The following is a 19,552-nucleotide window of genomic DNA, read 5'->3' as shown; positions in this document are numbered from 1 at the left end:
CTTAAATGGACTGAGCATGGTGAATGTTGATGGGATTCTTCCTCTTGCTCAGACAAAGAACCTGAGGAGGCACAGATTCAAATTTAGGAAAGACAGTTGTAGAATAGATGTGCAGAAATTTGCCTTTTAAGAAAAGGCAGATGTAGAATAGATGTGCTGAAATTTGCCTTTAGCCAGCGGGTGGTTAATTGCTGGAACAAACTTCCATCTGTCGTTGTGGAAGTTGATAGGTTGAATAAATTTAAGGAGGAACTGGACAGGTATTTGGAGGGAATGGTGTGATTTTTTTTTGGCTGATGCTGCATAAGCTCATACACATGCTTTCTTGCATCACATGTCACTACTACTACTACTACTTTTTCTCCACTGTTGAAAATAAGCGTCACAGTTAGACATGAAAGTGTGCCATGGTAGAATAGTTATCTATACATATACAAAATATATATATATATATATATATATATATATATATATATATATATATATATATATATATATTATTCTTTAGTAATATGATAATTTATGTTGTATTTTACTTTTAATATACTTTTATAGTGGTTTTCCTTAAATTATTTCTAGATTTTTCTGTTGTCCCAGTAGCTGTTTTAGCAATGCCCGGGTACGAACAGAGTACATATTATTATTTTATCTTTCTATTGTGGTTTATTGTGTTTATTTTCTTAATTACGGGTGTTTTCTACTCATAGGTATTATGGTTAATACATTACTGGTCTTTAAGCTAGCCTAAACTCGGTTATCTTAAATGCCCAGGGCCTATTCATTTATTAGCAATACGTAACAAGTTGAAAAATAATAAATGAATAGGCCCTGGGCATTTAAGATAACCGAGTTTAGGCTAGCTTAAAGACCAGTAATGTATTAACCATAATACCTATGAGTAGAAAACACCCGTAATTAAGAAAATAAACACAATAAACCACAATAGAAAGATAAAATAATATATATATATATATATATAGTTATCCTCATATACGTTGTCAAAGTTTAAGCCCCATTTTGAAACTAGTTCTTTTAGTTGTATTCCAGTTGGTTTAATACTGTAGAGGTTCTCCCACTGCGGATTGAAGAGATACTGCCAAGTATCTCTTCAATCGCATGGTTTAATAGCAGCATTTGCCTCCGGAGATATAGCAAAGCCTCGTGGGCCTCCGCATGTAAGCTTTGTACAGGCGATGTTTTGTATGCCCCTAAGGAAATTCGTAAGGCACTGTGATGTATGGAATCAAGCCATTTGATGACACTTGGTCTACACAAGATATACACTGGGGCTCCATAATCTAGTCTTGATCTGATTATAGCATGGTATTAGTGAAGTAGTGTGAACTGATCAGCTCCCTACAACATTGCAGAAAGAACTCAGAGAATATTTAGTTTTTTTTAGACAGGTTGTTTGGAAGCATTTGATATGTTACAAAAAGTTAAATTTTTTATCGGGAATCAGGCCACGGAAATGTATACTACTTGCTAGAGGTTGTAAGACTAGAAGCTGGCTTTGTAGTCTTATTTCTGGATGCATTTTTCGCTTTCTACAGAAATGTATGGCCATTGTTTTTGTTGTGATATTCTGTAGCCATTGTTTTAGTCCACAATTCTATTTTTTAACTACGCTTTTGTAATTGCCTTTCAATCATGTTCATGTTTTGTGAATGGCATGAAATGGTAACGTCATCTGCATAAGGAATGTTTCAACTGTTTTCGGTATGTCTTTTGTCATAGAATTTATTTTGATTGTAAACAAAGTTGCACTCAGCACTGAACCCTGAGGAACTCCTTCTTCCTGAGTATATGTTTGTGACAGCTTGTTTTATTTCACTTGGAAGGTTCTGAGCTTCAGAAAATTTTGTATTAAAATTGGTAGGCGTCCTAGCAAACCATGTTGTGGAGGTCATTCAGAATGCCATATCGCCAGGTAGTGTTGAAGGCCTTTTCTATATTGAGACTGATCATAATTAAATGCTCATTCCTTAGAAAAGCATTGTGAATATTTGCCTCTGCTTTTACCATGAGGTCCAGAGATGATGTATTTTTATGAAAGCTGTATTGATTTATGTTTAGTACATTACATGTTTCCAAGTACCAGGTTAATCGGTTGTTCACCATTTTCTCGAGGGTTTTCCCAATACAACTTGTTAGAGCTACTGGCTGATAATTTGTGGGGCCTGTATGATCTTTGCCAGGTTTAGGAAAGGCAATTACAGGGGAATGAAGTCAGGAGTTTGGATAGTAGTTTTCCATATAAATTCTATTGTATAGTATAAGTAATGCCTTTAGAGAATTTTCATTGTGAATGCCATCAGGACCCTTTTCCCAGACTTAGCCAGAGCTTTTTTTTTTTGCACTTATTCTCTGTTGAAAGGCTGGTATTAAAGTTTGGTTTGTATTTTTCAGCTACAGTTTTTGTTTTCTGAAACGATGGGATATATGCTGATACTCCTGATATATTCGCAAAAGTAGCTGCAAGCATTTCCACAATTTCCTTTGAGTTAGATCTCCTGTCCATTCCAGTTTATTAGTGGAGTTGGAACCAAAAGAAATTTCACATTAAGTTTTCTGATTTTGTTCCATATAACATGGGTATCTGTATTTTTATTAATTGTGGAGGTGAAATGTATCCATGATTCTTTTCTACTTCTAAGCTGGATATATCTGGCTCTAGCTCTAGCTTTTTTAAAATTTATGAGGTTGATGACAGATGGGATACTTTTGGAAGAGATTCCAAAGCTTATTCTTCTCTCTCTTGGCTATACATTGTTCATTCCACCATTCTGTGGCATGTTTATGATATTTTCCAGACAACTGAGGTACTGTTGCTTCTATTAAAATTTGGTTTGTGACATGAGCTATAACATTGTCTATAGGCTGAGCAGTGATTATTTGTTCATCTATTGCCGCAAATGTTCTACATTTTGTCCAGTGAGCTTTACGGAATCTCCATCATTTTTTTTTAGCCATCATGATGTGCAACATCGTTTGATAAAATTTTGCAGACCACAGAGTGATGGTTGCTATTAAGAGGATTATTCAAGATTTTCCATTCAATAAGTGGATACAGGACGGGCGAACATATGGAAATGTCAATTGTAGAGGCTGCTACAGTGGGTAAATGGATGTATATATCTGAACTCCAGTGTTAAGGAGTGAGAGATTTTGCTCTCCCAATAATTTTTCAATCAATTTACCATGTTTGTCTTGGTGAAAGATCCCCACAGGGGATGGTGTCCATTTAAATCTGCCATGATACAGACCGGAGGTGGTAGCTGGGTTACTAATGCTTCTAGATTCCTATATGCATACTCTTGATTTGGGGGAAGGTAAAGTGAGACCAGTGAGAATGTAAACTGGATTGAGACTCTTACTGCAACTGCTTCTAAAGATGTTTATAGAAGGAGGCATTTACACGGAATTCTGGAGTCGATTAAAATAGCCACTCCACCATGAGCTCCACTGGAAGGAAATCGGTTTTGTCTGTAGGTACCGTAATGGTTCACTGCTATGTTTACTTGTGGAGTTAGGTTAGTTTCTTGAAGGCAGACACCTACAGGATGATATTTATCAATTAGGTCGCGAATGTCATCAACATTACTGCGGAAATGTTGACAATTCCACTATATTATTGTGCGCACTATATTGGCTTTGTATTTGCCTTTTTACAAATGGTGGTCTGCTTGGATCACTCAGGCCTTTTCTCTTTTCTGGGGAAAAATGGACGACCTTTGATCTCTTCCTCGACATGTATCTCTAAAATTGGTTCCTCTGAGACTTCTTTTTCACATGTATCCATATGATCATGTCATATGTATCTATGTCTTTAGTATTTGTGGTCGGTTACAACGTGGAAGACGTGTTTGGCAGAATTGTAACTGGTGTATTAATGACTTGATTGGAAGTTGGCATTGAGAGTGACTTTGCTGATGGAGCTATAAGCAAGCCCAAATCATGTATAGGGATGTTGGGAGGAACTGTAACATTAGTTTAAACCACAGTGGTAGTGGTGGTACCAGTGGTTATCTGTTTATGCTGCTGGACAGTTGCTGCGTATGAGTGTTTTACTGTAATTGGTGATATTTGTTTCTTTGCTTCAAGATAGGAAACTTTATGCTCGGCTTTGCACTTCTCAATCATTTTTTCTCCTTTTCACAGTCTTTGGAGTAAGTGGAATGATTGCCTCTACAGTTTGGACCTGGAAAGATTGTGCAGAATATTCAGTATGGATGTGATCTTTATATCCATGTGAAGCACATACAGCAATTCCCTGACATACTGCTTGTGAATGCCCAAATTTCTGACATTTGTAGCATCTGATAAGGTTCGGTATATATATGGTCAGGCATGACAGTTCAAATATCCGGCCTTTACAGAAGTTGGTGGATTTGGCAAGTTGAACATTAGTATGATGTTTCTGGTTGGAAGTAATGAACATCCTTTTTAATTAGGATTCTCTTAACCTGAATAACATTTTGGTCTGAGAGTTCTTGTTTAATTTCTTCCTCAGATACATGTAGAAGATTCCATTCTGTTATAACTCCTTTTGAGTAGTTTAGGTGGCATGAGGTGACATTTCTATGGGAGTTCCTCTAAGTGTTTTCAATTCAAGTAACTTCTCAGAATGTTTCTATTGTGTTGTTTCAACAAGCAGGTCGCCTGATTTTAGTTTGCAAATCATTTTTGGTGAGCCAGAAGTTGTCATGTAGCTGCATTCCTGTCACCTTGACAGGAATGTAGGCATGGATTTTTGCAGCAAGCATGGATGCAAAAAGAGGTTGGCAGGGTGTTTAATGACAGTAATCAGGGCATGTTACTGCAAGAATTTCTAGAAAAATTGGGCAGCTGGGGCTGAGAAGTCACAATTGAAGTTCAACATTGACAAAATGCAAGGTACTGCATACATAGCAGTAATCCTAAAATAATGCACCAATTGTGGGGTATCAGATAGAGTACTGGAGGACAAAAAAGACCTGTGGGTAATTGTACAGTAGAACATGAAGTTCTCTGACCAGGACGACAGACAGACAGACAGAGTGCTAAGACAGCTTATAGGGTTTTGTAAGTGATATACAGGAATTTTTCCAGCAAGGATAAAGAGGTGATTACTCCAATGTATAGGCAATGGTTAGGCTGCATCTGGAGTCCTGCAAACAGTCTGGAAGTGTAATTTTTGAAGGGATATAGATCTGCTGGAATGGTTGGGGAGAGAAGCAGCAACTGGATACAAAAGGGTACTTTTACCAGGAAATAAATACTTGAATTCTGCAAGGAGACCTTGCTGGGGTCTTTAAGGCTTTGAATAAGTTGAGTAAACCAAATGTTAATGGTATACTTACTCTTTCTTTGCCAACACAGACAAGGAGATATAATCCAAACTGGTAAAGCGTGGCTGCTGGAGGGATATACAAACATTTGCTTTCAGCCAAGAACTAATTGAGTGTTAGAACACAATTCAAACTGGTGTTGTGGAAGTGAGTAGTTTGAATGAGTTCAGTAATAATAATTCATGCACATATGTGTGTCTTCTTTTTGGCTGTTACGGCACATTCTTCTCCTTATCTACTATGTAAGCAGAAACATGTGCTTATCTGCTATGTAAGCAGAAACATGTGCTTATCTGCTATGTAAGGATAAACGATGTGTATATCCATTTCCTCCTATGACCTTTTGTACCTTGCAGTTACTCCTTGTGCATATCAGTCGTTGAATTTTACTTGTCCATCTCATTGTTGTATAAATTGTTTCAATTACTTCCATATCCTTAAGATTGTTTGTAATTTTATGATCATTAAATTTCAGTACAGTAGGGCCCACTCATATGGCGGGTTATGTTACAGACCCCCCCCCAGTGAAAAAGCAAAACTTGCCGAAAAGTGGAACATAGGCTTTTTTTCACTTGTGAATGCATAGAAAAGCCTAATAACATGCTTACACTATCATATGTATGCAATAAAGAGTTCTTCTATATGGTGTAAACAGACAATAAAATGGTGCCCAACACTCTTCTTGGACTCGGTTACTGAGCATAAAGGAATTAAAAACCACTGTATAAGTGGGACGCTGAGAAGCAGAATGCTGAAAAGTGAGGCCATATTGTACTGAGAATAATAATAATAATAATAAAAAAAAATTCTTTACCTCTGCAATTTAAGTCTCCACTGCCAAAAATTGGACACACATTAAAATTTGGTTTAATGTTCGGTTCAAGAATTCTTAATGGGGGCATTGAACGTAACTGATTCATAACTGCTTCTAGGTAACTTTCAAAATCCTCTTCAGCTTTTGAAGTAGATCCTTTCCGTGAACGTTTTTTTGTTGGAGATCCATCTTTTCCATCTTGTTTTTTCTTTTTTGGCCTTTTGCGTTTTGGCTTAATTTCCTCAGGAGGTGGTGTTGGTTCTTTTTCTAGCTGGGCTCGACGGATATCTACAAAATAATAATAATAATAATAATAATAAAAATAATAATAAGAATAAGCAATAATAAAGAGAGGTGCTAAAGAACAAAGGCACGAACAAATAATAAGTTATAGGGAGGTTCTCGAAAAGAAAGATAAGAGAAAGCAACATTTCATCTTTTTAAATCTGTAGGAAAAAATACAGAAACATTAAGATTTATTAAACTGTAACTTTTAAAGCTGGGTATCTTGCCGTATGTACGACATAACCAAAAATTTCATTCTTCAATCAACATGTACTCTCCACCTTTCTTACTATTAAATACATAATGAATTGTTAAACTAATAGAATAAACTTATCTGCGAAAAGATCTAAATCTCCAAACACTAGCTCATTCATTTCACAAATACAGGTGGTCTCAGCTACAATCTCAGTGATGTCCATTTCCCCTTACAGTTTGCCAAACCCCATGTACCTTTTCAGACAGAATCCCAGTTATCGGTTGATTCAACCACTGCTCATCTCGGTTGTCCGAATTATTTGCTGTATGATTTCTTTCACTTCAAAGGAAGTACTTATGTGATATTTTTTTATTTTCTCTGGCTTAAAATCTCCCTACCACATTATGTCAAATTCAACTGTTGCATCCATCATTATCCCAACTCCATTAATCACTTCGAACACTTTGAAACTTGACTTTCTCCAGTCCAACGTTCCTAACAGTGAGGTAATTTTGCTGGTGATTTTAGTTTTCATAACTCAAGGTGACTTGCATTTTCAAAGTCACACAGATCCAACTGGTTGAAATGTCAAGACTTTTGCAATTACTAATGACCTCGCAAAGATTGTTCACTTACCTACAAGAATATCAGCATTCTAACCACAAAGCCAACAGGCTTGATCATTTTCTCACAAGCACCCTTCTCTAAGTACATGGTCGAGGTGAACAGTCCTCTAGGCCCCTCACATCACAACTTGGTGATTGTTTCCTCTTCAATGGAGCAGTTCTTCCATGACTATTCACATCCTCATGTTGTTTGGCATTACAAGAATGCAAAATTGGATCATCTGCAAGATTTCTTTTCTTCTTTTCCTTGGTCAGATTGTGTGAGTGAAATTATTCCTTAGGGATGGAATCTGTTATTCCACCTTAAAATCTTGTCCTTTAATTACCAATAAATGTGCTAAGGCTGTTCAAGATAAGAATGTTGCATATCGCAACTGACTTACACTCAAATGTCTAGGTTCATTTTTTGCATATACAAAAGCCTGCAACAATTTTAAAGCAGTTATTAATCAGTCCAAACTAGATTTTGAACAGGCAAAGAGTAGAAAACTTGCTTCGTATCCACATGGCAGTTAAGCATTCTGGTCTCTTTGCCAAAGCTATTGGCCGCAAATTTTGCCTATCTCTGTTCCCACCTCTGTCAAAATCAGATAGTTCTATTGCCACTTCAGCCAAAGATAAAGCTGACATGCCAGTATCCCATTTTTCTTCCAACTCAGGTATTGATGATCTTAGTAAACAATCTCAAACCACTCCCAGTAAATGTGGTCTTAAGCCAAAAGGATGTCAGGAGGAGTTTGAACAATCTTGTTGGTAAAAAAGTTCCAGGTACTGATGCAGTTTCTTTACTTATTCTTAAAACCCATGCTTCTGAACTTTATCCTGTTCTGTGTTACCTGTTTTCATTTTCTTATTCCAAAGGTGTTTTCCCTTCTGCTTGGAAATTTGCTCCTATCCAGCCAGTTCGTAAAAATGGTAACAAATGACTCCCATCCAATTATCATCCCACTGCATTTACTTCTATTCTTTCTAAAGTAATAGAGAAATTAATTAACTGCCAACTTTTAAACTATCTGGAAACTTTACACGTGATCAACGATCGCCAGTATGCATTCCATTAGTGTTGATCCATTAATGGTGATATGACATTAATTCCATTAATGGTGATATTCTGGCTTATTAGCATTAGTAGAGGTACATGATGCAAGAAAGCAAGCTTATACAGCATCAGCCAAAAAAAAAAAAAAAAATAATAATAATAAAAAATAAATAAAACATTCCCATTTCACTGATCCATTCATTCCAAATGTCTGTCTAGTTCTGCCTTGAATTTATTTAAGCTACCAACTTCCATCGCAACAGATGGAAGTTTGTTCCAGCAATTAAATATCTGCTCGCTAAAGGCAAACTTCCACACATCTATTGTACAACTGACTTTCCTTAGTTTGAATTTATGTCACCTCAGGTTTGTAATCTGAGCAAGAAGAAGAATCCCATCAGCATAGAGCCTGCTCAATCCATTCAAGGCCTTATACACCTCAATCAGATCACCTTGCAGGTGCCTAGTCTCCAGAAGCTGTTGTTGTTTGTTGAATTTATTGGTGCAAGGGCTACTAAGGCCATAATACACCTATTGCAATCTTATTTGGTACATGATTGCTATATTAAATAAAAGGATTCAGATCAGATGATATTTGTTTATCATTTTTAGGAAGGTAAAAACATCATTAATATCTTGTCTGTCTCTGAGAATCTGCTGTAAGGTAAGTTTATTAGAGAAATATAGATGTGAAGAGAAAGCTGTTTGTCATTCTCTCAAATGTAATGGGCATTCAATGATCAAGTGGTTTACTGTGAGTTGAGTTTGATAGTTGCTGCATAGTGGAGGGTCATCCTGAGTGAGTAAATAACTATGAGTTAGGTGGGTATATCCTATTCGCATTCTGGCAAGTACTACTTCTTCCTTTCTATTGCCTCTTAGGCTTGATTTGTGATCGTTTTTAATCTGAAAGAGCTTATTGCTTCCTGCCAAATGGATAGCCATTTTTTTCTAACAGTGCTATGTATGATGTGATTGAAATCTGTGTAAGGTATCTGCATGTCTGATGTTATGTGACTGGTGTTCTTGGCAGCAAAATCCGCTTGTTCGTTTCCTATGATGGGCATTCAATGATCAAGTGGTTTACTGTGAGTTGAGAATGCCCAGATATCCAACAGAAAATTAATTTTTGCCTGTTTGCAAGAAGCTGCACTAACTTGATTTGAATTTCTTGTAGTAACAGATGACTGAAAGGAAATTTACACTGAAGAGCAGATACAGTGCTTAAGGAATCGGTGTAGATAATAGTTTGGGGATATAATGCCAACTGTTTTACATTGTCTAGAGCTATCAGGATAGCATACAGTTCTACAGTGTAAATACTGTACTCCAAAGGGAGCTGCTGGGATATTGTAATGTTTGGTAGAACTGCAGCTGCACCAACTTTATCTCTCTTGGAACCATCAGTGTATATTTGGATAAAACTAGAGAACTGAAAAGAGTGAGTTGCATGGACCTGCTGAATACTGCAATCTGGAAGGGCATTCTTTTCCCATTGTTGGAAATGTAAGTCAACGCTAGCCAAGGGTATTTGCCATGGTGATGAAGCCATGCTAATATCTAAAATGTTATTCATATTTAGTTCCCAGCACATAGTTATGCTTTGTAATCTAATGCCACATGGTTTATTCTGCAAAGGTTTATTTTGATACAAATTATGCCATTTAGGGGTGAATAGATACTGCCTTATAGAATGATGTGGGAAACTTCTGATTTTAGCTGCATAACTTAATAGCAGAGCATACCGACAAAGAAATAGAGGTGGTTCTGTATAGAGACTCTGGACTGGCAATGTACGATAAGCTCCCAGTGCAATTTGGAGAGCATTGTTATGTACTGGGTCGAGCCATTTTAATACACTTTCTCTAGCTGAGGCATATGCAAGAGACCGGTATAAGTGCAGCAGCATGTACTGATCTGCACCCCATGACATAGCAGAAATTGCCCTGAGGAGATTCAGCTTCTTTAGACATGTTGTACGAATATGCTTAATATGCTCTAAGAAACTAAGTTTTTTTATCCAGAATTAGTCCAAGAAAGCTAATACTTTGTTGAAAAGTAATTGGATGAGAGTCAAGATGTAAATCAGGATCTGGATGTAAATTCAGTTTACAGCAAAAATGAATTACTGTTGTTTTTTGTTTTGAAAGTCTATATCCATTATTTTTTGCCCACTGAACAAGCTTGTTAATTGTGCCTTGAAGCTGCCTTTCAATGAAACGCATGTTTTGTGAGTGGCATGAGATTGCCAGCTCGTCGGCATACAGATATGTTTCAACTGTGTTGGGAATACATTTGGTAATCGAATTAATCCTGAGGGAGAAGAGCGTGGCACTAAGCACAGAACCCTGAGGGATCCCCTCTTCTTGCACAAATGTTTGCGAGAGAGCAGAGTGAAATCGTACCTGAAAGGACCTATTGCTCAAAAAGTTCTGGATAAATTTTGGAAGATGACCATGAAGGCCAGATTCATAGAGATTGTGAAGAATTCCATATCGCCAGGTTGTATCACAAGCTTTTTCGATGTCAAGACATATCATCACTAGGTGTTCATTCCTGAGAAATGCATTTCGGATGTTTCCTTCAGCTTTGACCATCAGGTCAAGTGTTGATCTAGTTCTTCGAAATCCATATTGATTTTGACTTAGAATGCTTTCAGTCTCTAGGAACCATGTCAATCTGACATTAATTATTTTTTCTAATATTTTTCCTATACAACTAGTAAAAGCTATCGGTCAGTAATTTACTGGCTTCAAATGGTCCATTCCTGGTTTTGGGAAAGTTAATACAATGGAATGATGCCAACTGGTAGGGTTAGTCTTCGTCAAAGATCCTATAATACAGTTTTAGCAGAGCAGAATGGGATCCTTCACTCAAATGATATATCATGGCATAGTACACTCCATCAGGACCAGCAGCAATATTTTTGGATCTTGCAAGTGCACTACGTAACTCTGCCATGGTAAGGGGTACATTATATGGAAGCTGTCGTGAAGTACTGAAATTGAAATTGTGCATGGAAACTTGGCTCAAATGCGGCTACAGCTGAGATAGTTTCAAAGGTTTCACCTAACATATTAGAAATATCAAGGTGATTGCAGATTTCTTTGCCTTTTATAAGTATTATCGAAGTGGTTATAGAGGATATTTTTCATTAATTCTTCAAAGTTTAGTCCAAATGGTTCTGATATTTGTGGTACTGTTTATAGTGGAGGCATATTTGGAACATGTCTGTTTTTTGCTTATTCGTTGTTATATTACGAGATTTAGTTCTAGCTTTCTTGAACTGTATGAGATTAGCTGTGGTTGGGTATTTACGAAATAAGTTCCAGTATCTATTCTTCTCTCTTTTGGCATTGCTACAGGGCTCATTCCATCATATTTTTGGGTGGGAGCGGGTTTCCATGGATGATTTGGGTATACCGGTTTCTGCAGCTGCTATTATTTGCTGAGTTATGTAAGTTACGGCAGAGTCAATGGTGAGAGTATCAATGGTCTGAATATCTAGACATGCAAGTTTTTGATATTTCTTCCAGTCAGCTTTGTTGAATTTCCAAACAATTTTTATTTCAGTTTGAGGAGGAGAGTTAGCTGAAAGTGTGCATATTACCGGGAAGTGGTCACTATTTCGCAGGTTATCAGTGACCATCCAATCAATAAGCGGAAAGAGGTTTGGCCAGCATATTGAAAGATCATTTGCAGAAGTTGACCTTGAGGAAAGATGCACGTCACGTATGTGTTGTTGTTGGTATGAAAATTTCACGACACAAGGGCAACTGTGGCCAATATGTGTCTGTCAGCGTCATTACGTTCATTTTAATGATTTAGGATGGATATGTCAGAGTGCATTTATTATTCCTAGATGTTTAATATATATAAAGAGCTCACTTAGGTTTGCTTTGTCACCAAGTACATGAGAGAGGGTTAGAGGAGTTTGCAAGTTTGCTAATGATTGGAAGGATGTGGCTCGAACGGCTGAATATGATGGACAATCAATCAGGATATGCCTTACTGTAAGTTGTATCTGACAGACAGAGCAGAGCGGTGGATCCTCTCTTAAAAGTAAATGTTTGTGAGTAAGGAAGGTATGTCCAATGCGCAGTCTTGTTAATATAACTTCCTCCTGTCTATTTGTACGTGAGCTAGAATTCCACAAACATAGATCTTTTTTTATTCTGCGAAGTTTATTGCACGATTGGTCCCTCCAAAGTTGTTTCCAGATGGAAGTATATTTGGTGCGAAATACATCCCTATAATCTGTAAATTGTACAAACTGAAAGTTATCTTGTATATTAAGATCTGGATTTTTTGCGGCTTGGTCTGCATGATTATTTCCTAGAATTCCAGCATGGCTGGGAATCCAACAGATAGACACTTGTTTTCTTGCTTTATGAAAAATTCCGAGTTGTGTTTTTGATATGCTGAATCAAGGAATTTGAGGAATGTTTGCTGTTCTGTAAAGTTGCTACTGCACTAAGGGAGTCAGTATAGATTAGAGCAGGTAGAAGTTGATGCTGGGTAATATCATCCAGTGCTAGTTTAATAGCATATAATTCTGCTGTGAAAATACTGCAAACATGAGGCAAGGAGACAGATATAATATATTCCGGTAAAACTACTGCGGCACCTACTGAGTTGTTCGATTTTGAACCATCTGTGTAAATCTGATGACTGTTTCTATTTTCAAAACTGTGCAGTGCATGAAGCTTCTGTATAACGATTGGAGAGATCTCTTTTTTATTCCTGTTTGTAAGATGTGATATGGATAAAGGCACAGTCGGAATCCAAGGAGGTTCTGAGTTTATATCTGCTGCAGTAATGTGCTGGAAATGTATTTCCCAAACTTGAGCTAAGTGTCTGAGGCGCAGTCCTACTGGTTTATTTTCATTTGGCTTGTGATCATAATTACTCGTCCATGGTGGATTGTGAATAATGGACCAATTTGGATGTGATGGCTGACTGTATATTTTTGCCGCATACATGCACAGTAAATAATCTCGTCGAAGATGCAGCGGGGGTTCCGAAGCATCTGCATACAGGCTGTAGATTGGTGAAGTTCTAAATGCTCCTAGAGCTATGCGGAGAGCATTATGGTGAATGGTATCTAGGCGACGTAAGATGCTCCTTCTTGCTGAAGCATATACAGGAGATCCATAGTCTAAACGAGATCTAATCAAAGTTTTATATAATAGTAATAATGTGGACCTGTCGGCTCCCCAGGCCATTGAAGATACTGTGCGCAAGATGTTAAGTTTTAAGAGGCAACTAGTTCGAAGTCTTAGTATATGTTCCTGAAAGTTTAGTTTTCTATCTATTGTTAAGCCCAAAAAGGAGAAATTTTGAACAACAGGTAGAGCAATTTTATTTAAGTATAAGACCGGTTCAGGATGAAGACCACGCATTTTACAGAAGTGTATAACAACAGATTTTTTCTCAGATATTCTATAGCCATTATTTTGAGTCCATACTTCTATTTTGTTTATGGATAATTGCAGCTGTCGTTCAATTGTGTTCATGCTTTGTGATTGAAATGAAATGGAAAGATCATCTGCATACATATATATTTGCAATGATGGGGGTATAACCTTTGTGATATTGTTCACCCGCAGTGCAAACAGGGTTGCACTTAATACTGAGCCCTGGGGAACCCCTTCCTGTTGTATATAGTTTGTAGATAAACAGCCTTTGTATCGTACCTGAAATGTTCTATCGGAAAGAAAGTTTTCTATAAATTGTGGAAGTTGTCCTCTGTATCCTAATTGAAATAGATCTCGTAGAATTCCGACTCTCCATGTTGTGTCAAAGGCTTTTTCAAGATCTAGATTTACCATCACCATATGCTGCTTTCTTATAAATGAATTTCTAATATTTGTTTCCACTTTGACGTGTAGGTCAAGTGTTGATCTATTTTTCCTAAATCCAAATTGGTGGGGTGATAAAACATTCTCTTTTTCCAGCAACCACGTAAGTCTATTATGCACCATTCGTTCAAGAATTTTTCCTAAGCAGCTGGTCAGTGAAATTGGGCGATAATTATATGTATAGGAAGGATCTTTTCCGGGCTTGGGAAATGCAAGGACAATTGCATGCCGCCATATGGATGGATACAGGTTGTTCAGAAAAATTCTATTATATAGTGCTAGCAGGATTTCCAGACAATCAGAGTTTAGATGTTGTATCATAGTATAATAAATGCCATCAGGACCTGGTGCACTATTTGGTAATTTTGTAATGGTTGTAAGTAATTCCTCTTTTAAAAATGGTAGATTATAGGAATGAGATATCTTGGTGGAGAAATTCAATTTACTCCGTTCAGCTTGCTCTTTATATTTTTGAAAGTCAGTGCTGTAGCTTGTAACTGCTGATATGGAAGCGAAAGAGTCTGCCAAAATTTCTGATATCTGGTCTGTTTGAAAAACGTCCTGCCCTTTCCAATGGAAGATGGGAGATTGTGTGATTGGATAGCTTCCATTTAAAATCCGAATTTTTTTCCACACCAAACCAGGATTCGAGTTCCTAGTAAGTGAGGAAGCGAACACGATCCAAGACTTTTTCTTTGCTTTTTTCCGAATTCTCCTTGCTTCAGCTTTGGCCTTTTTATATGCAATTAAATTGGCGGTAGTTGGATATTGACGGAATCTATTCCATGCACGATTTTGATTTGTTTTTGCTCTTGCACATTCTGCATTCCACCAAGAGTTGTACCGTGCCTGCCTTGCCTTACTTATTTGAGGTATTGTAACTTTGGAAGCTTCTAGCAGTTGATCGTTAATATATAAGACAGCATCATCTATTGGCAGGGTTTCTATTAATTGCTTATCCAGTTTGATTAATTGCATATATTTACTCCAATTAGCTTTTTTAAAATTCCATACTGTCCTGGTTCCTTCTGTAAGAGTTGATTGTGTCTGTATGGAACATACTATCGGAAAATGATCACTATTGTAAGGATCATTCAACACGAACCATTCTATACTAGGATAAATTGATGGAGAACATATTGTTAAGTCTATTGCAGAGGTGATACCTGTAGACAAACTGATATAAGTGTGAGATCCGGTATTCAGTAAATTCAGTTGTTGATCATCTATGAGAGTTTCGATTATGTTACCTCTACTGTCTGTGTGAGTAGATCCCCACAAATGATGATGTGCATTCATATCTCCCATAAGGCAGTAGGGAGGTTGCAGCTGCATAGTAAGATCATTTAATTCCGATCTGGAGATGGGAGTATTTGGTGGAAGGTATAGGGACGAGATAGTGATAGAAATTCCGATGGCTATTCTCACTGCTACTGCTTCTAAGTTGGTTCTTAATGTTGTTTGCTTAGCTGGTATATTAGTATTCACCAAAATTGCCACTCCTCCTTTGGCAGTTCTGTTATCATTCCTGTCTCTCCGGAAAAGTGTATAATTTTGAAATGTGGGTGAAGATTGAAGTGTTAGATGGGTCTCCTGAAGGCAAATGCAGGCCGGTTTATATTGCTGAATAATATCTTTTATTTCATCCAATTTTCCACGTAAGCCACGACAGTTCCATTGTATAATAATATGTTGCATTATTTAGGTCTCGGAACGATTTGTTGAATCTGACTGCGCTTTTGAGTTTTTTCGTTTATCATATTTGGGTCTGTCTTTCTTCGGAAAATTAGGGCGAGGTGTGTCAATATCTTCTGCAGGGTGTAGTTCTAATACGTTCTCTCTCTGTTCATCAGTGTCCATTTGGTCTATGTTTGTTTGTTTCTGTTCAAATAGTTTACTAGATGCCGTTTGCTTTGTTTTTGAAGATGCTGCTTCTGATTTCTGCTTTCCAGTCACGGAAGAATCTTGCTCTTTAGCACTGGGTGTTTCTTCTGAAGCTGTTTTTGTCATTAATATTACTTTACTCCAGTCTATAATTTGATTTAGAGGTATTACTACCTCCGTTTGAGTGGCTATAGTTTGCTGTCGTTTCACTGCTGAAGCATAGGAACGTGAAGGTTTGGTTGCAAGTATCTGTTTTCTTGATTCTGGATAAGACACTTTATTTTCTACTTTGTATTTTTGAATTTGCTTTCCCAATACCCACATTTCGCATGTCTTCGAAAAAGCAGGATGATTTTCGTGACAATTGGGACAGAGTGGTGTAGCAGAGGTGCAGTTTGCTTGATTGTGGTCTTTTGATCCACAGAGTGGACAGATGGGATCACTGCGACATGTCGCCTGAGAGTGTCCATATCGCTGACAGTTGTAACACCTTATTGGATTAGGTATGTATGGACGGATTTTGCAATTTAAATATCCTGCTTTAACTGATTGGGGAAGTGAAGGATTGTTAAATGTGAGAATTACTGATCGGGTTGGAATGAGGATTCCGTCTTTCTTCATCATTATCCTCCTAACATGTATAACTTGTTGTTCTGTTAGCTCGCTCAGTAGTTCTTCCTCTGAAACAGTCAAAAGGTCCCATTCGGTAATAACACCTTTCGATGTATTCAGGGAATTATGTGGGGTAATTTCAACTGATAGTCCTGCAAAAGTTTTCATTTTTAACAATTTCTCAGATTGATGACTTAGTGCGGTTTCTACTAAGAGATCACCTGATTGTAATCGTTTTATCATTTTTGGTGATCCAACCATGGACTCTATAGTCTTCTGAACTAAGAAAGGGGATAATTTCCCAACAGGTTGTGGTGATAAGGAATGTATCACCAAAAAGAAAGGAACAGTAGGCTGAGAACTGTTTATTTTCATTCTCTTAGCCTGAGACATGTTCTGCTGTAAGTCATCACATTTATTGGAGTTAACTTTCTCCAATCTTGTGTTGTTAGTTTTTTGGTCCATGTTCAACTCCTTTTAGTCCTGGGTGTTGGCTCTTCACCCAGGTCCAGCCCCGCCACGGGGAGGCAGGAGTAGTGCCACCAAGTGACCAAGCGAGTAAAATAGAAGGTTAGTACACAGAAAAATTAAGAAAGGTTAATTTCCTTTCTGAAACTTCTTCCTTATACTTTAAGAAAGAGAACTTTTATTATATATTTGAATAACGGAAGAAAAAAACGTGTGAACTCAAAAAGAAAACCTTATCTCTCTAATATAATCGCAATAGAATTCGCAGGGAAGATCGCTTGGCCTCAAGATTCGCTTGGCACCCGGGGCCGTCACGTATGTGTGAGTGTCATTGTTTAATAATGTTAAGTTGTGCCTTTCAAGAAATTTTTAATTAACTTACCTCTCTTATCAAGGTGTGAGGAACCCCATAAGGGGTGATGCCCATTCCAGTCACCCAAGATACAGAAAGGTGGTGGCAGCTGGGTAACTAAATCATCCAAATCTGCTAAAGTGTATGAATAATATGGTGAACGGTATATGGAAACAACTGTTACCGCTATCTCAACCATAACTCCAGCAGCGATTGCTTCTAAAGTTGTTTTCAGTGCGACAGGTCTGAAAGGAGTTCTGGAGTTTACTAGCAATGCTACACCTCCATGTGCTGTATTAGAGTCGTTCCTATCCTTTCTAAGTATTATATGCTCATAGATATTTTAGGGGTCAGGTTTGTTTCCTGTAGACAAAGAACAGCAGACTTATATTTGGTAATTAAGCCATAAACATCGTCTAAGTTAGCTTGGAGTCCGCGACAATTCCATTGAATGATTCTATGCATTATTGAGGATTATCGGGTGTGTCAGCTTGCTTACGGGATGTGGTTTGCTTGCACTTGACTAGTCTTGTTTTTTTCCCTTTTTGGGAAATTTGGTCTAGTGACGTCCGTGTCCTCCTCTTCTGCATGAAGTTCAAGAAGTGGTTCATCTCGGTGTGAATTTCTATCTATGTCCATGGTATCAGTACTGGATTTTTGATTATTTCTTTCAGACCTTGTTTGATTAACTAGCTGTTTTGCAGAATTTTTATCTGACAGTATCGTCAATGGAGTATTTACTGAATGACTTGATTGCTGTTGGGTAGGCCGTTGTTTTAGTGTAGAGAGGACCGACCTTGCCCAATTAGTAACTGAGATGCTTGGCGGAACTGAACAATCTGTTTGTACTCTTATGGATCATTTGCTTTTTTACAACTGAAGAATAAGATGACAATTTATTTGAAATTGAAAATTATCTTTTTGCTTCTTGGTATGGCACCTTGTGTTCCACTTTGTACTTGTGTATATTCTTTTCAGTCTGCCACTGGATGCACTCCTTTGAAAATGCTGAATGATTTCCCTTATAGTTTGGGCAGCATGGTATTTCAGTGGGGCAGTCTGTGTGAACATGCTCTTTTGAACGACAGGAGACACAGCCTATTGTCTTTCAAAAGAGCCTCCTGTGGTTACACCCCTGCAAACTGCTTGCGAGTGTACAAATTTTTGGCATTTAAAACAACGGAATATAAGGTCGAATTTTGCACCTTAAATATCCAGCTTTAATAGTTGTTGGTAAAATTTGTGTTTTAAATGTAAGAATGACTGTTCGGGTAGGAGTAAGAACCCCATCTTTCTTAATGACTATCCTTTTGGCATTTATTACATTTTGATCGCCTAATTCCTGAACGATCTCCTCCTCAGATACATTAAGGAGATCCCACTCGGCTATTACCCCTTTAGAGGAGTTTAGGGTGGCATGCGGGATAAACTTTGTGGGAATTCCACCAAAAGTCGATATTTTTAATAGTTTTTCCGAGTGCTTATTCTCACTCATCTCCACCAGAAAGTCTCCAGATTTTAATCTCCGAATCATTTTTGGAGGGCCCGCCACATTTTCAAGACATTTCTGTATTAAGAATGGGGAGAGCTTACTCAAAGGATTATCAGTTAAAGAATACAGTATCAGAAAAAGAGGAGCAGGGGGTTTCTGTTCCTCCTTTTTTCTGCCGTTTTGCAAGTCATCTCTGTTTGAGAGACCTGGATCACGAGATCCGTAAGTGGCATGTCTATTTTTGTCCATCTTTGCTCCTTTTTTTGTCCCGGGAGAGTGTTTTTTTCCCTCTCAGGTTACCAGCCCCGCCTCATGGAGGCAGGAGCGGTGCAACCAGTGATCAAGTGGTTTAGAGAGTTAGGTTAGTACGGATTATATAAATATATATACAAGGAAAGAAAGGTGTATTTCCTTTCTGGATTCTATTTCAAAGCTTTTAAGTAAAGAATCACTTATCAAAAACAACAAGAATAGAGACACTGGAAAATAAATATAACTAATCTGCTGAGAAAGAATGCTATGTATCGCACAAAATATCGCCTGAGCACTATCGATTGGCACTCAGGGCACTCCAGAAGCATGAAATTTGCAGA

General features: G+C 37.6%; 1 protein-coding gene across 5 annotated transcripts in view; it reads right to left on the bottom strand.

Moving 5' to 3' along the window:
* LOC150080216 (histone-lysine N-methyltransferase 2C-like) overlaps positions 1–19,552 on the bottom strand; it is a 1,301,638-nt gene that overhangs the window by 392,091 nt on the left and 889,995 nt on the right. For all 5 annotated transcript variants that reach the window (XM_090381514.1, XM_090381519.1, XM_090381517.1 and 2 more), the window contains one exon: positions 6,145–6,432. In XM_090381514.1, coding sequence (XP_090237640.1) covers positions 6,145–6,432 — 288 coding nt within the window. The remainder of the gene's footprint in view (positions 1–6,144; positions 6,433–19,552) is intronic.

Source organism: Mastigoproctus giganteus, chromosome 9 (assembly GCF_048544385.1).
Source record: "Mastigoproctus giganteus isolate SK-2022 chromosome 9, ASM4854438v1, whole genome shotgun sequence".
In the NCBI taxonomy this organism is placed as follows: domain Eukaryota; kingdom Metazoa; phylum Arthropoda; class Arachnida; order Uropygi; family Thelyphonidae; genus Mastigoproctus; species Mastigoproctus giganteus.
This window is presented reverse-complemented; position numbering and strand designations above follow the sequence as displayed.